This window comes from Perognathus longimembris, chromosome 21, assembly GCF_023159225.1.
Source record: "Perognathus longimembris pacificus isolate PPM17 chromosome 21, ASM2315922v1, whole genome shotgun sequence".
Classification (NCBI taxonomy): domain Eukaryota; kingdom Metazoa; phylum Chordata; class Mammalia; order Rodentia; family Heteromyidae; genus Perognathus; species Perognathus longimembris.
This window is the reverse complement of record NC_063181.1, coordinates 30,679,206-30,702,081: the sequence shown is the minus strand read 5'-3', so window position 1 is coordinate 30,702,081 and position 22,876 is coordinate 30,679,206. Positions and strand designations below refer to the sequence as shown.

The window sequence follows — 22,876 nt, the reverse complement described above, 5'->3', positions numbered from 1 at the left end:
TTCTTCTTCTTCTTTTTTTTTTTTGGTCAGTCATGGGTCTTGAACTCTGGGCCTGGGCGCTGTCCCTTAGCTCAACACTAGCACTGTACCACTTAAGCCACAGCACCACTTCCAGTTTTCTGGTAGTTAATTGGAAATAAGAGATTCATGAACTTGCCTGCCCGGGCTGTCTTTGAACTGCGATCCTCAGATCTCAGCCTCCTGAGTAGCTAAGATTACAGGTGTGAGCGACTGGTGCCCAGCTTGAATTTAATTTCTTGAACTTGTAAATGATTCATGCTAAGCAGAATGTTTTTGCCAGGTCTGAGAGTGCAACTCAGCGTTAGAGCAGTATGTCTGGCATGTGGTGGACTCTAGGTTCTACCCTGGCACTCACTATGGGCGTGTGGGTTGTTTTATTGGAGATAGTTGATAGGACTCTGTCCTGTTCAGGACTTCCATTAGTAACTTGTCTGTTTGTTCTTAGTTTTGGTGTTGGTGATGGGGATTGAATTTAGGGCCTTGCATTTTTGCTTAGCTTTCCTGCTCACAGCTGGCATACTACCACTTGAGCCACTTTATTTTTTTAATCTTGGTTAATTGAAGATAAGAGTTGAATTTTTTTCTGCCTTGGCAGATTCCCAAATCTCAGTCCCAAGTCGCTAGGATTACAAGCCTGAGCTACTGACACCCTACTCTGCTGGAACTTTTGTAATATGGAATAAATATTAAAAAATTGATATGCTTTTGCAAGATACTTGAAATAGTGGAATTGTAAAATGAGTGACCAGGGTAAGAACACAGGCTGGAGGTATTTAATCTTGGTTGAAGAAATGTGCCGGTATCTTGCAGAATTAAAAGTGTATGTGTCCTTTTCTCCTGTAATCCCCTTTCTAGGAATTTATCTTAGAAATATGTTTGCCATGTGCATTTGCATATACTAAATTTAATACATTATTTGTAACAACCAAAAGATGGAATTGGCAGTGTCTAGCCTTAGGAGACTGCTTACCTAAATCTAGGTACAGTCTTTCCATTTGTAAGCTATGTATCTGCAAAGAGCAAATACAAGGGGTCTCTATGAGCTGATGGAACTCTTCCAAGATAAATTAAGCTAAAAAAAAGGTAAGAGCAAAGTGAGAGAAGGGCAGAAAGGAAAAACTGATATCGTCCTATAAACAGAAATTCTCTTAGGAAAAATACAAGTTGAGCATCTACCCAGAAGTACTCGGGGAAATGAGACAGGTAGGAGGGAGATTTACACTTGTTAATATATTATTTTTATTTTATCCTTTATGTTTTACAGATACATATGTTTAATTCAAAAAGTGTGAGTGGCTGCAGTTCCTGTTACTGGAGTTGTAAACTGCATGGAGCACTTACAAGTCTCTCCCACATTGGTGTCCTGCCTCTCCAGTCCCTTTGACCTTGAAGTCTGGAAAGGCTGGCACTGACGGCAGGCTCACCCTGAGACAGACAGCCTGCCCCTCCCACAACAAAAGCTCACTGACGTTTTTTCCTCTTGATTCGTGTGACTGACAGTGCTTCTCTTTCTACCCCCAGCTCCAGCAGCATGTAAACAACTTTTGCCAAGAAGCCAGGTCACCGCCAAGAAAGGGGTCTTCAGAAGAATTTTGAGTGGCCACCTATGCCAGGTGTGCCTGGAGTTCTGCAGGCATGAGATATTCCATGCCAGCCTCCGTGTGCCACTGGCGAAGGTTGAGGCTCTTCAGGTAGGAGGGTCCTGGGGGCAGCAGCGCCAGGACCCCTTCCACAGGGAGAATGGGGCCAGATACGAACGCTCTACAGTGAATTTGGGTTTCAGCCAACTTATGAAGGAATTTTAAGCAAAACGATTATTTAATTTCCACGTATTCACCTTCAAAAACCTTCTGTGTGAAGTGCAAGTATCACTCCTCCACGGGAGTTATCTGGAGTTTTCTGGAACCAAGGTGAACTCTTCTTGGTACTTCTGGCAATACAGATCTGCTGGACAGATTGATCTGCTGAATGCTGTGTGGCACGAAGCGGAGCAGAACCTCTGGAAGCCGTGGACAGGTAGTGGAGTGGAGAGTTCTCCTTTGCCACTTGCACAAAAACACAGCCTGGACACGGATGCTGTACTGAAGACTTGTTCTGCCGTGCTCACTGTCAAGTTCCTCTGCTCTGTGCAAGCAATTGAATGATGTGATCCTGGGATGGAGTTTGTCACCCGTGGGGGACTAGCTTCCTTTCCCAGGTTGGTGCTGTCAGAAAGGACCATCTGAAGGCCCCGGTTTGTGCGTGGGGAATCGGGCACCAGCCTGGCCTGGATCCTCCACCATGTTCCTCTTGCTGCCTTTTGATAGCCTAATTGTCAACCTTCTGGGCATCTCCTTGACAGTTCTCTTTACCCTCCTGCTCGTTTTCATCATAGTCCCTGCAATTTTTGGAGTCTCCTTTGGTATCCGAAAGCTCTACATGAAAACTTTGTTAAAAATCTTTGCGGTGAGTTGAGCTGTTTGGAGGAGGGGGGAACTGGTTTTTAGCAGAAACAGTTCTTACCTGGCTGGTAAGAACACCTGGCTGTTTCTGCTGGACCTGGGGAAGAGGGGGGGCAGCCTTTGGAGGAAATGGAGAAATGAGCTCATCTTCCCTGACTCCATGATTCCACACCTTGCCTGCTACGTCATAGCATGGGACTTTGAATCAAGCTCATTGCTAGGCACTGTCTCTCCCTGTAGAGCAGATACATGGTGCACAGTGCTGCTAACCTGTCCCTCTCCGAGAAGCTTTTCTCTCCTTACACATTTATCTAAAGACAAAAGAATGGACAGGAAAGGGAGTTTGGATTGTTTCATTTTCTGAAAGATAGAGGGAAAAGATAGTAAATTCCTGAACATGTGTCAGAACTCATACCATTGACCAGAAATAAAGGAAGTTGCTGAGAATGTGTCCTGGAAGCTGATAAAACTAAGCTAATAAGACACACCATAAGATTTTGAATGTCTAGGCAGAGATTTGGTCATTTATTTGCAAAATCCCAAAACTAGTCAGCAGCTCTTTAGGAATTGTTTTCCACAGATGAAACCTATGATTTTGAGAACTGCAACATTATGGTCAAAACAGTGCCACGTCACTTGTTTCTGTGGTATCTGGTGGGTTTGTTTGGTAGTGCTGGAGCCCAAACCTAGAGCCTTTCACATACTGAGCAGGTATTTTTCCTCTGAGCTATACCCTTTCCCTTTTCTTATAAGTTTTGTGGGTTCTTTGATTGCAAGGTTTGAACTTAGAACCTGGGCTCTGTCCCTGAGCTCTTTTACTTAAGGCTAGCACTCTTCCACTTTGAGCCACCGCTGGTTTCCTGGTGGATAATTGAGAGAAGACTCTCACAGCTTTTCCTGCCCGGGCTGGCTTCCAGTCGCAATTCTCAGATCTCAGCCTCCTGAATATCTACGATTATAGGTGTGACTCACCAGCACCCAGTTTATCTTATAGTTTGGTTTTTTTTTTTATGCTTTTCCTTTCCTGTAGCTCCTTAGAATTCTGTGATGAACAGGGTAAATACCCTCATTTTCTCAGTGAGGAAAGAGACTTAAATTATCTGACATATGTGAGATGTTTATTATAATGAAGGAAATGAGATACATTTTTTTTTATGGTGCCACAGTTTGAACTCCAGACCACACACCTGCTTGGTAAGCAGCCTCCTACTGAGCAAGTAAATTCTTTTTATGATTGTATTTTTTAAATGTACACTCTTGTGAGTTTAAATGTAGATTATTATTATTATACCATGGAAAATTCATTCAGCAATTCGATGTTTACTGTTGAGCTAACCTGTGGAAATGTAATTTGGGGTTCTCAGAGACTCATCTTGAAAATCACTGGTCTGAGGATAGTGATTTAGTGATAGCAAGTATTAATGGTAATAGCAAGATTAAGATTTTAAACGAGTAGAAGCTGATGATATGGCTCAATGGTAGAATGCTTGCTGGCATGTATGAGCTTCTGGGTTTTATCCCTAGTTGCCACTGTGCCCAGCTTCATTCCATTTCTGCATTACTGCATTACTGATGTTCTTTGTAAATACCATCAAATGTCATCATTCAGTTCGCGTAGTTGTGCTTTTGTCTGCATTTGGGGGAGATGGAGAGGATGTAGATGGGTGAGTCCACTCTTGGAGCAGGCCCCATGGACTTACTGAAGACCAGAATGCTCAGGGAGCATCGTATTTAAAACTGTTTCAGTCCTTTCCTGAGTGTATTTTCTCCAGATGGCCTCTTGGTAGTGATGATCACATTTTAGAATAGAATTCCCACTGGGTTGAAAATGACTTGGGAACAGCGGAGAAGAAACCTGTGTTTCTCTGCCTGAGGTGAAAGATTCTCATCAAGTCAGGAGAAAATAATAGGACCCTTGCAGTCTGGCTGTCTCCCACCTCCACTGTGTAATGGTGGCTGTGAGGATTTGGAAGGTCGTCTTGATGTATGTGTGGGATTAGAGTGGGGTGAACATTTGGTTTGGGAGCAGGTATCCTTCACTTTGAGTACTTGGGATTTTCCATAGCTCCCAAACTGACCTTGATTGTTGAACTTTGCCGTTTGTTTCCTGATTTGGAGAGGAGTGTTAATTCTAACCTCACTTGGCAGTAGTGAATGTCTATTCTGTCTACTGTAACTTTGAGTAGGTAAGGGCGCACTGAAGGATATGGGGATGAACTTTCAGATTTTATCATTTCAGGTCTGTTTTTTCAAATGGACACCTTGATGGAGAGAAATACTAAGAGTTGATTTAAGTACAGCCCTTATTAATTGCCTACTAAGTGCCAGTACTCTCAGACTACACAGTTGGTAGGTTCTAGCTCCTACTTCCAAAAATACTTGTAGTCTGATAGGAGAGACAAATGTGTGCACCTACACCTAATTCAACAGGCAGTGCCAGTTGAGTTGCACCAAGAGATTAAAGTTCTGATGAAGGAGTTGGGTAGGCAACAGTTTAGACTAGATTTGGCATTAGACCTGATTTTGAAAGAGGACAGAACATTCTTCAGGCTCACTGGGTGAAGACGAAAAGGTACAATCTGGTTTACAGGCAGTGCATCGTTGACTAAAGCAAAAAGATTGGGTGCATGAAGCTTGCTTTTTTTAGGCATTGGAGATCCATTGAAGGTTTGAGCAAGAAAGCGATATGATCAGGCTGGCAGCATGTGTTTAGGTATAGGAAGGAGGAGAGAGCAGTTAAGCTAATGGTGGCCTTTATAGGTCAGAATAAAGGAGGGAAGGAAGGCGCATGGAGCCAGCAGATGTGAGAGAGTGCCACTTCAGAGGGCTGGGTGACATTGGAGGCCTGGAGGGAGAGGATGCCAGCTCTCAGGTGGGGATGTGGGGGGGGGGGGCTACTGCAGTAATAAGGAAGTGTGCTGCTACAGATTCTCAGCTGCTGCCTGGGGATGCTGCCTGGACTTGTAAGTGGAAATGTGAGCTTGCCCTTCTGTGAGAGAGAGTGTTGACTTAGAGGAGAGAGCTGTCAAATGATGGCATCTTTGCTGGGGAAGTATAAGCCTGGTGTTTTCAGAGTCAGGTTCTTGGATGTATCCAGCTGGTGGAAATGCAGTGGATTCAACTTGTGAAGTGGAATTCAACTTGTATCAGAATTGTGTTGAGTGCCCATCTGCATTTCACTTGCCAGGCTCTATTCAGTTTAATGTTACCTAAGAGCTCTCAGAATTGTTAATGCCCTTAAATTGTCTCTGTCTGGGAGAAGCTGAAAAGGGAATAATTAAGTAATCGGATATTGAATAGCCTTGCAAATGACACATCAGGAAGAGACAGTTCTTATGGTGAAATGAACTCTGAACCTAGGATTCTGTTTTTTGGGGTTTATTTTTGTTGTTGTTGTTTTTGCCAGTCCTGGGCCTTGGACTCAGGGCCTGAGCACTATCCCTGGCTTCTTTTTGCTCAAGGCTAGCACTCTGCCACTTGAGCCACAGCGCCACTTCTGGCCATTTTCTATATATGTGGTGCTGGGAAATCAAACCCAGGACTTCATGTATGTGAGGCAAGCACTCTTGCCACTAGGCCATATTCCCAGCCCCAGGATTCTGTTTTTTAAATTTATTTATTTATTTATTGCCAATATGATGTACAGAGGAGTTACAGTTTTATATATAAGGCAGTGAGTACATTTCTTATGAAACTTGTTATCGCTTCCCTCATTTTTCATCTCCCCTCTCTCCTCCCCTGTTCCCTCACTCTGCCCCCCCCCCAGTTGTACATTTGGTTTACAGCATATTGTCTTGTGAGCATTGCTGTTGCATTGGTTCACCTTTTACCCTTTGTCTCTTCCGTATCTGAAAACTATACTTAAAATGACAGTTCAGAGAAGCTCCTTGTGTAGTTACTAGATATCACTATTATGCACTGGCCTGTAGTATGAAATGTGATTGATCTTTGTTCCTAGCTCCTGTCATTGAGGTCCTAACTGTAGGTATGTCTCCTGGATTAATATTTTCTTAGTGAGTACCTTGCCCACATTTGAGCTTATGCTAAAGCAATGAGAGCCTCAGGAGTGGGTGGTTGGAGATCAGAATCTCTTAAACTCCATGAAAAGTCTTAAAAGGATTTAATGAACTTCTAGATGCTAGAGAGTGGTATGCCTAGAAAAATGGTATGCTTAGAAACACCACCCCCCGGGCTGGTAATGTGGCCTAGCGGCAGAGTGCTTGCCTAGCATGCCTGCAACCCTGGGTTCGATTCCTCAGCACCACATATACAGAAAAAGCCAGAAGTGGCGCTGTGGCTCATAGAGGTAGAGTGCTAGCCTTGAGCAAAAAGAAGCTGGGGACAGTACTCAGGCCCTGAGTTCAAGCCCCACAACTGGGGGGGGGGGGGAGAAAAAAAACTCCACCCCCTTATCTTTCTTCTGCAACTCTTGTATCAGGCACATCTTGATCTTTGTTCTTTGTAATAAATTGTAAACATAGCAGTGTTTCCCTGAGATCTGTGAACACCTGAGCAAATGAAACATTGAGCCCAGTGTGGCAGGTTGTGGAAACCCCGTTTAGTAGCCAGTCCAAAGTGCTAGCTAGCCACAGTTTGGGCCCTGCTTTTGGCATTTGGATGGGGCAGTCTGTGGGATCTCTCACTTTCCAGGTATATAGTGTCAGGACTGAATTAAACAAGCTGCAGTTTGTTTAGTGTGTGTGTCCAGTCTCTCCCACTCCTCCACCAGCGTTAGTAGTGTTTGGGGAGTTTGTTTTCCTAGAGGCCGGGGCAATGGTGGTTGAGTGAGCTGCCCTAGTCATCCCTTGACGGGCTGTTCTCAGCTGATTGCCAGGGTTCCTCCAGCCCATCCTCTCGTTCCCTACCCTGTGACTGTGGACAGCGCTATAGTAAACGCAGAAGCATGTGTGCAGAAACCAGAGGGGATGAGGTGCAAGGGGTGTGTGCAACTAAGTTTCAGAGCTGCGTGCTGACGCTTCATCCTTGAGTGACTCATGTTGTGTTACTTCCTTCTTGCAGTGTAGTCTGAGTTAGAATTCGGTACAGAGTTGGGTTTCTATTCTGATTATCCTTGCAGTGTCAGTACAGGACCCTGGCTAGAATGTGGAACCCTAAAATATGTGTTCATCTATTTAGATATGTAGCTCGTGCTTTCTTCTCAAGTCTTTTTTCATTTTAGAAAACAGGAAGCTCATCTTCTCTCATTTTAGGAATTGACATTTTCCCCCCAGAAAAGATTATGCACTCATAGAACCAAATGACAGCAAATGCTCACCTAATCCCAAGTGTTGAAGCATGGGTTGACTTTTCTCATTTGGACCTTACTATTTACCTATTTACTTATACTTACTATTTACCTATAGCTTCCTAGAGAATGACATTTGAAGAGGTTTCCAGTGGAGGTTGGATCCCTGATTGATTCCCATCCTATAGAACAGTCTCTCTGCTTTTTCTGCTCCACCAGCACAGTCTGCCCTGAATGCCTTGGGCCCCATGCCTCGTGTGGCGTGAGAGTGCTCTCTCCCCCGTGACAGAGTTCTCTCCTTTGTGCACAACTGTGGACAAAGTTTAAGAGGCCTGTCTTGCAATCTCTTATCTCCTTTACTCACTGTGGAGGTGTTCAGTGGTAACGCATTTCTTGAGGGAGTGTGAGCTGGCTTCAACCTCTGCCATGACAGAAGGACCCAGAGCTGCTGTGTCTACTCCAGGTAGAGGACTCTGTTCGAGAAGGCAGAACGCTCCAGAGAAAGCTGCTTTTGTTTCCCTAGCTCTCTTCCATAGTCTGGATTTTAGTAGTAATGAAGACACCTAATGTAACACACTTGGCTTTTGTAAGTTCTGCCACGTACATGTATCCTTGTATTCTAAATAACTAAGTAATCTCGTTTTGTAGGTAAAGAGACCAATATTCTCAAAGTTAAAATAAGTCCTTCATCTTCTTGAAAGCAAAACCTGTCACTTTTTTGTGGTAATTAGGTTGTGGGCATATTTTGAAGGCGGTCTGTCTTTGCTGGCCATGGCTGCTTGCTAGTCAGTTCCTCAGAGGTCTGGAGACAGGTGCAGGTGGGTGAGATGAGAGCCTGAGCAGCGGCCTTGGCTCCCTGTGCTCCCAGCTCAGTACAGTTGCTAACTTACTTGGGGAGAGGACTGGAGCCCCTTTTCAGGATGGGTGCTCATTGGCTACTATCTGCTCTGATTGGGATTGAGGCTTTCACAGCCTGGTAGTGATGCGGATCTCATTGATACGGATCTCTTTTTCCCTCCTCAGTGGGCTACCTTGAGAATGGAGAGGGGAGCCAAGGAGAAGAACCACCGGCTTTATAAGCCCTATACCAATGGTAAGACCGAGTCTTGATCCTTAGCCTCAGAGTCCTGTGAAATATGTTTCTTAAGTGCTTTTCAACATTGGTTGAATTCATTCAACCTTGGTTGAATTTGTCTCTGTTGCTATAACACAGTTCCCAGAACAGGGTACTTTGCAAAAGAAAAAAGGTTATTTGGCTCAATTCTAGTGGACAGAAAATTGAGGCTTCCTGAGTACACAACATGGCAGGATATGTGAAAGGGAAGAAAAAAGGACGGGGTCTGTCACGTGGCAAAATTGAGGAGGGGCCAGGTTTGCATTTTAAAAACAACCCCATATCATGAGGCTGTTCCATCCCTTAGCCCTAGTACACTCACGATTTCCCTTTAACAGGCCAGCAGCTCTGTGACCTAATGCTCCTCCATGAGGCCCCACCTCGGAGGCCTTCCCACTGTGACTTCAGGAGCTGGCTTCCACCTCCAGCTTCTCTGGAGCGCACTCTGCACTTAGGCTTCCTGGCATAAGATAGAGGCTGTGTACCCTGCATTTTTTTTCACATACTTTCCTGCAGCATACCACTTAACAGATGTGTTGTGTTTTTCAGGAATAATTGCAAAAGATCCTACTTCACTAGAAGAAGAAATTAAAGAAATTCGTCGAAGTGGTAGTAGTAAGGCTCTGGATAATACTCTGGAGTTTGAGCTCTCTGACATTTTCTACTTTTGCCGGAAAGGAATGGAGACTATTATGGACGATGAAGTGACCAAGAGATTCTCAGCAGAGGAGTTGGAGTCATGGAACTTGCTGAGCAGAACCAATTATAACTTCCAGTACATCAGCCTTCGGCTCACTGTCTTATGGGGGCTAGGGGTGCTGATTCGGTATTGCTTTCTCCTGCCACTCAGGTGAGGACCATGCCATGACAGAAAGCCTGAGTACTCAGCCCACCTCCATGCAGGACCTCCCTCCCTTTCTCCCTTCCTTCCATCTTAGAAGGAGGACACCATGGCTCTTGCTCTGGCTTAAAGGGCATACTGGCGATTATTGTTTCATGACCTGTGGATATCCAGGATATTAGACAGGAATAGTTGAGTTTCTTAAAGACATATTGCCTGCCTGATCTAGATGGACTGAACCCAGCCAGGGAACATGGTGTACTTTCTGGCCTGTCCTCTCTGGGCAAGGGCCTTCTTTCCTGAATCCTGCTTCTCTGATACAGAGGCAGTATTGACTTCTGGTTTTCTTTACCTTGTGCTATTCTGAGTGCCGTGCCAGATGCCGGTACCTTCAGGCCCTGCTTCTTATTGCTTCACAGCTTTGCCTCTGCCAGGCTGTAACGCTGAAGAGAGGGGAAGCCAGCAGAACAGCAGGTGCCCGAGGGCAGCCCAGCTGACTCTAGGGAGGCCTGTCACTCCAGCTGTGAGGGTCGATTTGGAAACACAGGAGCTCTATAGTTATAGCAGGCAACACCTATTTCTGGTTGGAACTCTTTATTTTAAATTTCAGTTGTTTTTTTGCAGTACTGGAGATTGAACTCAAAGCTCGTAAGATCTGTATTCTTATGATTCTTGCCTTAGTGTTCACACAGGCACTGTTTCCTGGGCTGGTATGACGTGTCTTGTCTTCTTCTACAGGATAGCTCTTGCGTTCACGGGGATCAGCCTGCTGGTGGTGGGCACCACTGTAGTGGGATACCTGCCAAATGGAAAGTGAGTAGAGTGTGAATGTTTTACAGGGAGGAGGAGGCACTGCATTCTGGGAGTGGCGGCTCTCACTGAAAGGCCACCACTTGTTTGGATATTTTGTCAACCCAAGAATCTTAGGTAGTTAAGGAAACCTCATGCTCACATTGGCATCCACCTTAAAGACTTTCATTTAGTGCCTGTTCTTGATCAGGAACTGTTATTTTGGCCTCCAACCCATGTATCTTTCCTATTTTAAGATAAAAAAGGAAGCAACTCCTAAAGGGAGAGTCTGGGACTCAGATCTCAACATGTTTTATTTATAGCATGTTTGGTGGCTTGGGGTTTTGTTTGGTTGGGCTTTTGGGTGGTGCTGGAGGTCACAGCCAAGGACTGGCATATACTAATCAAACTGTCTGACACTATCTCTGCCCCTGGCAGCAGGTTGTTTAGTTTTATGTGTTAGGTTCATAACCTTACTAGAGAATAAGTTCTAGAGAATGACTGGAACATAGGGTTTGGGGGTGTTTTTTTTGGAAACTTCAGTTGTAGAGCCAGTAGATCTCTTTTCTGCCAGGCTTGGAAGAGGCTGGATTCTGGCTCCACTCAAGATAAGTAGGCAAAGGAACCTCGGAGACCCTGGTTCCCTTTTGCTGGTAATTGTAGAGTTGCAACCATAACGTGGGCGAACGTAGTCAAGCTTATTGCATTTCTTTGTTTCCTCGTGGGGGGATATAAGAATGAGAATGCGTTATACAGTTTTGCTGTATGTAGTAATGCATAGAAACGTGGTTGGCAGACTGGGTGGTTAGAGTCAGCAGCTCGTCCTGACTTCCTACGTGTCAGACAATACCCCAAATCTTACTGTGTTGTTGCAGGTTTAAGGAGTTCTTGAGTAAACATGTTCACTTAATGTGTTACCGGATCTGCGTGCGAGCCTTGACTGCCATCATTACCTACCATGACAGGTGAGGGGACTTGGTAGTGAGGCCAGGGGAGTGCAGTGGCCAAGGATGTGACCCCAGCCTGCACTCAGCCATACTCCTTAGCTTCATTTAGCTACTGATGACACTTGTGAGGTGAGAGTTGTGTTCCAGCTGAATTCCTACACACCCATTCTTGTTGCTTTGCATACATTTTACCCCCAGGAAGAACAGACCAAGAAATGGTGGCATCTGTGTGGCTAATCATACATCCCCCATCGACGTGATCATTTTAGCCAGTGATGGCTATTATGCCATGGTAAGCCAGCTCCGTCTCTGTTGCTTTCTTGAAATGGGACTTACTTTACTTATTTAGGTGAGTTCTGGGAGACTTTTGGACTCTTCACAAAACAAGAGTCATGTATATAATAAGCATGTGATTCCATCTGGGCCTAACCTAGATTCCCCTGGGGAATGCTTAGAATGTGGATAAGAGCTGTTCCAAGCCAGAGTAACAGAGTAGCTGGAGATTGTGCCTTGACTGTTTGGTCTGGCTATGTGGCCGTCAGATGGTAGAAGATTCCAGGGGAGAGCTAGACTTGAGGGCATCTGAGAATATCCAAGGAGGGGTACTTGATAGAACTTGATGATTATTTTGACTTAAGTACTCAGTTATATTTTTGCTTACAGACCTCTGGTACCACTCAAAACAAGGAGAAATTTAGGATTTGGGGAATCTGAGTAGTGGTTTCTTGAGAGAAACCTACAGTTAGCAATCAAGTATTAGAGGGTGAGAGATCGGAATACTTACTTTGTGGGACCAGAGGGCAATTGTGTGAGAATGGATTCACTGTTAATTATTCCTTTGTCTGGCATTAGGTGGGTCAGGTGCACGGAGGCCTCATGGGTGTGATTCAGAGAGCCATGGTGAAGGCCTGCCCCCATATCTGGTTTGAACGGTCTGAAGTGAAAGATCGCCATCTGGTGGCTAAGAGGTAAATGGACACTAGAAACAAAACATTGTAGGAATAGAGAAAACTTAGAAGGAAAAATGTTTTGCCTCAGTTTTGGAAGCTAGAAAGTTCAAAATTGGACATCTCCATCTGGCTTGACCTTTATGCTTTGTCATAACGTAAGAGAAAAGCAGAAGGGCAAGCGATTATGTGTAGACAGACTAGATGAGGGCCTGCCTTGCCCTCCCCGTGCTCAAGGTAACTCACTCCTGAGGACTGCAGTTTTCAGTCCTTGAAAGACTAATCTTCTCTTCATGTCCTCATCTCCCAGTACCACCATAATGACCATCAAGTTTCATTAGACAATAGTGATACTTAATCCAGTGTGACCATTATGCAATCAGGTAGCCAGGGTTTATTGAGGGTATGTCAGCGGCTTCCTTCAGACAGAACCAAGTTAGCAATGTCCTCTGGGTCCAGACGTTAGTATTGAATAGTTGCATGAATTTAAAAGTAGTCATTAATTTTGCCTGCCCATCTAAATTAGTGTCAAACATATATGCACTTGGGGCTGGGAATGTGGCCTAGTGGTAGAGTGCTTACCTTGCATACATGAAGCCCTGGGTTCGATTCCTCAGCACCACATATAGAAAAAACTGGAAGTGGCACTGTGGCTCAAGTGGTAGAGTGCTAGCCTTCAGCAAAAAAGAAGCCAGGGTCAGTGCTCAGGCCGAGTTCAAGCCATAGGACTGGCAAAACAAAACAAAACAAAAAAACATAAATACGCTTTGATAATGAAGGGCAGAGAATCATTTGAGCTTTTATTTTGTTCTTCTAAAGACTGACTGAACACGTGCAAGATAAGAGCAAGCTGCCTATTCTTATCTTCCCAGAAGGTAAGAAGGGGTTGATGACCACAAAAAGCTTTGGGATGGAAGGCTAGTTAAGACCGTGACCCTGATGTGCTTGGGAAACTGTCCCTTAGCCCTTGCTTGAGTTGTCTGTTTGCAGTGGGTAATATTAGGTCCCATTTAGACTGTGAGTGGGACTAAAAACTGAACAAAGTTCAGAGGTTAGCCCAGGAGTTTCCCGGTGTGGGCTTTTTCAGTTCAAGATTCTCTTCTATGATATTGATGGCAGGCCTTGGAGTTTCTTGCAGTAACCCTCAGCTCTCCCAAGTCTGCTCAGTATCCCAGCCCCTTGTCTAGGTTGGGATGTACAAACCGGCGCCATAGTCATGAGAGGTGTTTCCTAGCTCTGTAAAGTGTTCATGAGTTGGATTATGACAAGGTAACTGAGGAGGTATTAGAAGAATTGGAATGATATACTTAGATGTTTTACTTCTATCTCCATTTTAGGAACCTGTATTAATAACACGTCGGTGATGATGTTCAAAAAGGGAAGTTTTGAGATTGGAGCCACCATTTACCCTGTTGCTATCAAGGTACAGGACCTCCAAGAATGCCTACTGTCCCTATCACACTGACCATTGTCAAGCTAGGCTGGCCCTGGGTGCCAGCCATGTCAACCAAGTGCTAAAGGAGGAGATCGCAGGCAGTAAAGAGGTCCAGGGACCTGGGCATTAGTGGGGGACCAGGTCCCAGCCCTCCACTAGATTTCAAAACGGCAATCTTCTTACCAGCTCTGTGTCTACTCTTCTCACTTAGTTCATTCTTATAGACCTAGCTCACTGGACAGCACTCTACTTGGTCTAGGTTGGTCCATCCAGTGGAGGGAAGGACCGACAGGTCTGTGTTAACACCGTACTGCTTGGGCTGCAGCGCCATCTCATGCCAGCAAGCTCTTCGTGAACTTGTCCTTTTAAGCTCCCTGGACACATGGGATGTGCCAACCAGCCAGCTTCACCATCTTTTTCTCCTCTTTTCTTCCCATCCTTTGAGTATCACAGTGGGTCCAAATTTTTTCTTTAAAAATCTGGGGTTGGGAATATAGCTTAGTGGTAGATTGCTTGCCTTGCATGCATGAGGCCCTGGGTTTCATTCTTCAGTACAGCATAAACATAATAATTTTTTTTTTTTTAAAGAATCCAGACCTCACCTCGTTATTCTGCCAAACAGGCTGTTGTTGTTAGTATGGTCTAAGTGCCTGGGCTGAAATCTCAGCAGGATCAGCAGTGACAAGCTACTTGTACCTAGAATTGAGCTTTAGCAGGTCTGCAGAGCATTGATTCTTGTTTTTGTTTTGTTTTGTCAGTCCAGTTACTTGAACTCAGGGCCTGAGCACTGTCCTTGGCTTCTTTTCGCTCAATGCTAGCACTCTGCCACCGGAGCCACAGCGCCACTTCTGGCTTTTTCTATATATATGGTGCTGAGGAATTGAACCCAGGGCTTCATGTATACGAGGCAAGCACTCTACCAGTAGGACATATTCCCAGCCCAGAGCATTAATTCTTGATTGCTTTGGTTTTGGGGTAGGACAGTTCGTGCAGGCTGCTCACCTTTTACCTGCTGGTTAGGGTTCCCGGAAAGGCTGGCACAAGAATGGCTGCAGGATGCCTTAGAGTAAATGAGCAGTTTGTGGAGAATGATGTGGCAGATGGACATGTCTCCTGTGGCTGACCTGCATTCCAGCATAATGGGAGTCAGGCCTGTGAGTGCTCAGGGAACTGCTAGTCTGACTGGCCTTCACCTCAGCAATCATTCCTAAACATCAGCTGTGTGAGCTGCACCTGCCGATGGCTAAAATGCAGGTGCTGGGTTTCACACCAAAGTTGCTGAATGGATATTTTAATATGACCTACTGGAAGTTGATTGCTCTGGAGAATGGTTCTTACCCATTTTTGGAACATGGGCTGCTCTGCAAAAACAAATACATGTAACCTTTATGTGAACTTTTATTTGGTCCATAGAGTAAAGTGGATGACCTTAGTAATGTCGAGGCTCATCACATTTCCACAGAAGCTAAGTCACTGTCTGATTTTGAGGTGCTATTGTTTGTGTACAGTGTCAGCTCAGAGTGGAAGACATTGAGCTCCAACCAAGGTGCAGGCCACTCACTATGCCTGGCTAACAGCACTTTCTTTGTAGTCATGCATTTAGTTTATTTGTTGAAATCCTCCCTTAACTTTCTTTTAGTGAATTCATTAAGCCTTCTACAGTTAAATCTAAATTTCTTAGTTTCTGTTAATAAGTCTCAACATTTTTTGTAGTTAGGGCTATAATCTTAGCATATTTGTCTAATTTTATTCTATAACTAAGTCTACGAAGACCTGAAAGAGGATTGTACAGTTGATCCCCATCTTTCAAGCTTGTAAGGTTTATTAAAGTAGGTAGCCGATGAATGAGAACACCACGCAGTATTCAGGCAGGAGTGAAAAGCTTATTCCCGAACTGTTGCTGGCCTGTGGCCACGATGATGCATGGCCAGAGAGAAGGGCTGACCTACCTCTGGGCCATGCCTTATCTAGGGTAGGGGCAGGGAGGTGTGGCCAGGTGAGAGGAGGTGGCTTCCTCCAGGTGTGCCAGTTACCTAGGTAACACAGGTACTAGGCAGAGACTTTGGAGGGGGGATCTGCATGGGGGCATCCCAGGGGTGGGCCTTACAACACTCCTTCCACACTGGTACCCTGCAGGAGGTGGCCCTCCTCCCAGAAAGAAAGGACACTGGTGGCACATTGGCACTGCAGAAATTTTATCTTTTATTAGTCCAGTCTTCATTCCAAAGTCTTTGCTACCCCTCAGTCAAGAGTGGCAGCCCTTCTAGATATTGAAAGACTACACCATGCTTCATACAGCCTCAAGACCCAGATCTTCCTGTTGCTTCTTTTATAACTTCCTCCTCCACCTCGCCTTACACCAGGCTTTCCTGCTCCTGGGATTGCTGTTGGGCGAGAGGAAAGTTTGTAGCTACAGCTGTATTTCTCCAGAATATCATTGAGACAGCTTTTGCCTCCACCAGTGTTCTTGACAGATGCTTGTTAAGGGGATGTCCAGTCCAGTGCCCGGCTGAAGCTTGTGAGACGACCTTCAGTATGGAGCCATCCACTCATGGACACTGATTTAAGTCAGCACAGATAAATTCTTCCTGCCCAAACAGATAATTCACGTTAAATTATAAATATTTAAGTTGTATTTGCAGTTACATTTAAATAGTAAGAGCATATCATAAACTCTCATTGGTGCTTCAGTCTGGGGCATGGGAAAGATATTTAAAAAGCTGGCAATTATACAAGAAGATACTTAATGTGGATGTATATTAGACGCGTGTATAAGGGGATGCCATGATGTTGGGGATAGTTAATAAGGGGGCAGGTGAAGATGGTGAAATGTTGGCACTAGTTGGATCTGGGAAATGGGTGTATGGAGTGGGTTTTCTGATTTGGGGTGGATCTGGAAAGTTTAATAAGAAGAGTGTGTGTGTCTGTGAGTGAGGATGACGCCAGTGGCCGGGTGTTGGAGGATGGCGGTCAAGAGCAGCCTTCCCGATGCTCCTCGCAGAGCTCAGGGCAGCTGAGGGGCTCGGGGGCAGGGCTGCCATGGGCAGAGCTGCTTTCTTCATGTTCTTTTCCGGGTACTGCCCCATGAGTCCATTCAAAGACGTGCTCTGCAGCACGCGTGGCCAAGCTACTCACTCCTTACCTCAGCTTCCCGTGTTTTTCAGTATGACCCTCAGTTTGGTGATGCATTCTGGAACAGCAGCAAGTACGGGATGGTGACATACCTGCTGAGAATGATGACCAGCTGGGCTATCGTCTGCAGCGTGTGGTACCTGCCTCCCATGACCAGAGAGGTAGGAGCCTCCAGCCCCACAGGCCTCTCTCAGCTGCCTGCGGCCAGGAGTCTGGCCCTGTGGTCTGATTCCTTTTTGGTTACAGGAAGATGAAGATGCTGTGCAGTTTGCTAACAGGGTGAAGTCTGCCATCGCCAGGCAGGGAGGGCTGGTGGACCTGCTGTGGTAAGTAAAGCCAACAGTTAGCTGAGTAAGTCAAGTCTACAATGCACCTGAGCAGGTGCCCCCGTGGTGGTGTCCTCCAGGGAGGACTGGAGTCCCTTTCCCTGGTTTCTCCTCAGAATTGCCTTGGACTGCCTTTCCTTCGGGAACATGGTGTCCGATGCCTGGAACGAAGCTGACTGCTTCCCTGGGGTTCGTCCAGCCTGTGGGAGCCCACACAGTTGCAATCTCCAGCTGGGGATGGACTGTGGTTGGTGTGGCAATCTCCTCTGTGCATTTAGCAAAAATGAGACCATTCTTAGAAAGAAGGATATTTCATTTATTGCATTTTGCTTGTTGCCTACTAGAGTAGAGTTGACCAATTTTTTCTGTAAAGTTGGTAACTATTTTAGACTTTATGGGCTGTATGATTCCTGTTACATCCTCTTCTGCCATTATAGTGTGAAAGTATCCACAAAATAAATAAGCATAGTTGTTTTCCAATAAAACTTTATTTGCAAGAACAGATGGGCAGCTGAATGTGAAGTGTGGCCTTCAGGCCAGAGTTTACTGCCCTCCTTCTAGAGCCTGGGGTACTTACCCTCCACATCAGGAGATCGTAGAGACGTACGCTGCGTCAGGTAAACTTGCCGCCCTGTGGAGACGTCAGCTCTGGGGACGGGCTCAGCGTTGTGAACGGTGGTGCACTACTGCGCAGCAGCGCAGGAAGTAGAGGCAGGCGCGTCGCGAATTGCAGGCCAGTCCAGACAAAAGCAAAGTGGTGGGTAAGCCCTGGGTTCAGTCCCCAGTAGTGCAAAAAACCTTTTTTAATCATTGTAAGAGTCAGCTGCAGATGGGATTTTACAAGATCCACACAAGAAAACAAAAGATAGATGTTAAAATTTCAAGCTGAACTGGATTCCCAGATGATTAGCGTGGCCATTGTTATGGCCTTTTTTTTTTTTTTTTTTTTTGGCCAGTCCTGGGCCTTGGACTCAGGGCCTGAGCACTGACCCTGGCTTCTTATGCTCAAGGCTAGCACTCTGCCACTTGAGCCACAGCGCCGCTTCTGGCCGTTTTCTGTATATGTGGTGCTGGGGAGTCGAACCTAGGGCCTCGTTTATCCGAGGCAGGCACTCTTGCCACTAGGCTATATCCCCAGCCCTGTTATGGCCTTTTAAAGTTGCCACGGTTGTCTGTTTTGGTAGCACTCAGAGGCTGGGGGAGGACGGCAACTTCCGAGGCCAGCCTTACGCCAGGAGATCATGTTTCAAAACCCAAACTGAAAATGTCAGTTTCGGTGCCTTGAATGCCCACTTTGCACCTCACGGTGCTTCTGGCACTCTGTGTGGTGGTTCTGGCTCGCCCTCGGTGACCCCACTGAGAGAGGTCACTATATAAGAAGCCGACAGTCAAGAGATGTCAAGTTACTTTCTCTAATGTCACCAAGGAAGTTCCGGAGCTGAGTTTTGAACGCAAGCTGACAGGCAGCATCAGGAAGCTTATCTGTTGTCACTGAGCACTGCTGCTCAGCTGTGAGTTTTAGAGCCGAGCAGAGACTGGGAGGAGACTTGGGCTTTGAGGGGAAATTCTAGAGCTCCACAGGGAGTTGGGGTGTGAGTGGGAATGGTCTAGAGGATTTAGAGGTGGACTAGTGAGACCATCACTCTGAGAGCAGGCCGAGGAGTGGCTGGCTTATCAGTACTGCAGTACTGTCTACAGAGTGTGGACGAGATAAGAACTTGCTTTTCCTTGGGGCTGGGTGAGCTGCTTAGATGTATGGCACTTGCACATTACACACAAGGCTCTGGGTTTCATCCCAGAATCCTCGGGTTGAATTTTATAGATAACACTTTGTAAAGGCATTTATGGATGTGTCGAATCTCAGTACAAGAAGGGAGTGCCTTTTGTCCTCTATGCTTTATAGAGCAAAGATGAACATGAATATACAAAAAAATGGGGAGTTGCACGTGCTGACCTGAGGCTCCCAGGAGTTTGGGCAGGTGCAGGCCGCCTGACGAGAGGCCTGGTGAGCCCGTGTTCCTGCCGGCCTGCGCTGGGCTTTGAGCTGTTTCCTTCTCCAAGGTGGGGTTGGCCCGAGCCTTTCCTGCTGTGACCTCGGCCTTTCTTCTCTCAGGGATGGTGGATTGAAGAGGGAGAAGGTGAAGGACACATTCAAGGAGGAGCAGCAGAAGCTGTACAGCAAGATGATTGTCGGGAACCACGAGGACAGGAGCCGATCCTGAGTCTGCCTCCCTCGCTGGCTGGCGCCTCTGCCTGGGGTCCCAGCAGTGAGCCGGCGGGAGCCGCAGCCGCTCCTGCTCCGCTTCGCCGCCGCGCCCCGCTGCCCCCTTCCAGACTCAGGACCCCAGGACTCCAGTTCTGCAGAGCCACACAGGGCTCCCTGGGCTCGGGCAGCACAGCCTGCCACAGTCACCTGCCGCACCGTCTCTGGGTGCTCCAGCCAGGACAAAATGCCTTCTCGTTCCCTTTCCGATAAGCCCGCTGGCGGAGTGCCATTAAAGCCAGCTCTCCACCCGTGTGCGCCTCGGCTGAGTGGGTGGGTGGACCGGCCTCTACCGTGGGAGGGGGCTGGGACTCAGCCCGTGGGATTCCGTGTGCCAGGGACTTACAAGGGGAGGCCTGCACATGGCCAAGAGGTGCCCTGCCAACACGGCCGGGCCAGCCTCAGCCCACACGGCAGCCCAGCCTCAGATCTCTGCAGACCCCATGGAAAGACACGTGTTGTCAGGGGCGTTGGGCCAAGTGACATTTTAAGTTCTCGAGCCCCCACGTGAGGGGTGGGGAGCGGCTGGGCCCCCCCCCCCCCGCCCCGTGACCAGTCTGTGACAGGGAATCTGTGTTCAAACTCCAGACCGAGTCTGAATTTCCCACGTGACTTGCACTTCGTTTAGTGTGTGCCTCGTCTTCCCCATGTGTGTCTTGGGCCAGCAGGGGAAGGGAAGGAGGTGACATCTACCTCACAGGGTTGTTGCGACTGTGAGTGAAGGCCGTGGGCTTGCAGCGCCGGTACAGGCGCGTGGCGCGACGATGTCGGCTCCGAGCTGTGCGCAGGGCCGGGCGCGTGTGTGAGTTAATACAGCTGGATGCCGAACGAATGAAGGGACCTTCCCTTTACTCTCTGCCCCTTGAATGTACCCTGAAGATCATATTCCCTCTCAAGTTCAGTTCTTGGGCTCGAACATAATAACCCTGGGACGGCAGGGTCTGCACCTGACTTCCAGAATGAGGGTGCACCACTCATACCAGGCACCTGCACCTCTCTGGCTAGTTTACATTTTCCAGAATAGACTGGTTTCCCCACAGATGGAGACATGGGATTGGAGGTGTGTGCGAGGCACTGGTTGCTTGAGGTGGGGGCGAGGATGGGCTGAGTTGGGGCAGTGTGGTTAGTATAGGAGTGTGCGAGAGCAGGAGTCCGGAGGATGGGTGAGGAGCTGGGCAGATCCAGAGCCAGCCGTGTGGGAGCTGCTCACTTTCAGTGTTTGGGGGGAGAGGGAGGTTTGCTCAACCGCCATGCATCCGTCTGTCTGTCCCTCCCTCCTGTGTCCCTCCATGCCATTGTGGAAAGGTCAGGACCCCTCAGGATTTTGTGCCAGCTCTGGTGAGTGTCACCTGAGATTTGGGTCGCATTGTGAGTGAAGCCCGGCTCTCGAGGCCTCTGTCATTCAAGGCCCCTGTCCTTTAGGGTGTCCCTGCCACCTCCCCACATCGTCGCCTGTTTCCTCAACCTGTCCCATTGCTAGCCCGTGAAAAGCTCTTTCCTCTCAAATAAAAACACTGTTACGACTAAGAATGCCTCTTATGAACTGTTTTATGGAATAAAAGGTTTAAGACTAAAAGGTTTTCAGCTGATGGGGTGAGGGTGTACGGCCAGTTGGAATGATACTTTAAAATTGGTTTTGAAAATCAAGTTCCCTTGAAAAGATCCTCTCGTAAAGTAGCTGCTTTTATTTTGTGATGTGCATAGGGGACTTTATGCTTTGTTTTTGCTTATCTCGTGTTTCACACACCTGTTTGTTGCCAGTGACAGCATAGAACAATGAAATGTCTACAGTCAGTGTTAAGGTATCCTAACTGCCCTCCTTTAACTGGCGGTCCTGCAGGCCTGAGTTGTCACAGAGTTTGAATATTGGTTTGGGATTGCAGAGTTGGTATGTAGGAAAACCTCACAATGTACTACAAAGTGCTCTTGGATCCCTGCCCTTACTGATGGGCAGATTCCATCCACTTGCACACCTGCTGCTCCATTGCCGTTATCCATATCTGTTTCTTGGTACATAGCCAGGAAATTGGGTTGTGACTTCTAAGGCCTTCTACCTCTGTTGTTTAATTTTTGCCTCCAATACCAGGGTTTGAACTCAGGGCTTCATGCATTTGCTCGCTTGCTTGCTTACTCAGCTGGTGCTCTTGAGCTACCCAGCTTTTGCCAGTGGTTTTAGAAGGTGACATCTTTTCTGTCCAGGCCGGCTTCAAACTCAGTCCTCTAGATCTTGACTTTCTAAATGAAATTACATGTGTGAGCTCCCGTTGCCCAGCTAATCACTGCAGATTTTAAGCATTTCATGCATACTGGCTTTGAGTTCTAAAGTCTCATGAGTTTTGAAATTAATCATTGGTTTCCCCCCAGGCTGACGATGCAGTTTTGTTTTGGGTTTTTTTTCCCCCTGCAGTGTCCCCATGTGTGAAGCCCTCAAAGAGTTTAGGTGATGGTGAGCCAGACCCACACTTCTTGAGATGGGCTACTTAAGATTGTGAATTAAAGGTAGATTTTTTTTTCGTGCAAACATGAGCCTTTCCCAGCTGGAGAAAACTTCCCAAACTATCAGTCAAGTACACTGACAGGAAGCTCAGTAGATGGGCCTGCAGCCGGGATAAGTGAGCTCACCTTGGCCAAGTAGTGTCAAGTGACCTCCTGACAGAGAACCAATAGTAATTTCTTGCTGCAGAACTCCCTCGATGTGAGAAGGAAGCGGTGGGGCAGGTGGTGGCGAGGGGCTGAGGCACCATAATGTCTCCGATCTTTGACAGACCCAGTGGCCAGATTTCATCTATGAACCCTGCTGCTTCCTTCCTAGAATTGACCATTCTCGGGGTCTGGGGTGGTACTTCCTTCCGTCCCCCCGCTCGCTGAAGAGGCCGCCATGGGCAGGCTCATCCCCTGCTGTGCATCTCGGGTGGCTGGCCCTCATCCTGGGCAGCCTGGGATGGTGGGGCTGGGAGGGCAGCTCGCGCACGCGCACTGACTCTTGGACAGGTTAAGAGACGACCATCCAGCCATCCATCTTCCATTGCACTCACACCCTCTCCCCCAGTCAATACGTCTCTCTCCGATGGGAAAGTTAATAAATTTTGCTCTAGATTAAAAGTATTGATCATTTCATTTGTAAACGATAAATAAAAAGGGGGAACTTTTCATCGCACCAGGGGTAGTGTCTGGTGTATTTTGCTGGTGAAATTCAGCTCGCTGTTGGGGGGTGGGCTTCTCATATGCATTCCGGCCGGCCAGCTGCATTGATTTCCTATTAGTCTCCCAGCACCACCCAGTAACACATCATTTCAGTACCTGCTATTAATGGTCTTTTGATAAATAATCACTTGTAAGTCAATAAATTTTTATTAAACAGTGTGGCTGTTTGAT

General features: G+C 46.9%; 1 protein-coding gene across 2 annotated transcripts in view; it reads left to right on the top strand.

Annotated features, from left to right (window-relative positions):
- Gpat4 (glycerol-3-phosphate acyltransferase 4) overlaps positions 1-22,864 on the top strand; it is a 44,509-nt gene extending 21,645 nt beyond the window's left edge. Inside the window, exons 2-13 of one of the 2 annotated variants that reach the window (XM_048330341.1) lie at positions 1,543-2,466; positions 8,731-8,800; positions 9,371-9,671; positions 10,401-10,475; positions 11,327-11,416; positions 11,597-11,690; positions 12,251-12,366; positions 13,165-13,220; positions 13,683-13,768; positions 16,945-17,073; positions 17,159-17,238; positions 19,352-22,864. In XM_048330341.1, coding sequence (XP_048186298.1) covers positions 2,302-2,466; positions 8,731-8,800; positions 9,371-9,671; positions 10,401-10,475; positions 11,327-11,416; positions 11,597-11,690; positions 12,251-12,366; positions 13,165-13,220; positions 13,683-13,768; positions 16,945-17,073; positions 17,159-17,238; positions 19,352-19,460 — 1,371 coding nt within the window. In that variant the 5' untranslated portion in view covers positions 1,543-2,301 and the 3' untranslated portion in view covers positions 19,461-22,864. Of the gene's footprint in view, positions 1-1,285; positions 2,467-8,730; positions 8,801-9,370; positions 9,672-10,400; positions 10,476-11,326; positions 11,417-11,596; positions 11,691-12,250; positions 12,367-13,164; positions 13,221-13,682; positions 13,769-16,944; positions 17,074-17,158; positions 17,239-19,351 lie in introns of both variants that reach the window. The other variant, XM_048330340.1, reaches the window with a different exon arrangement.
- The last annotated feature ends 12 nt before the right edge of the window (positions 22,865-22,876 follow it).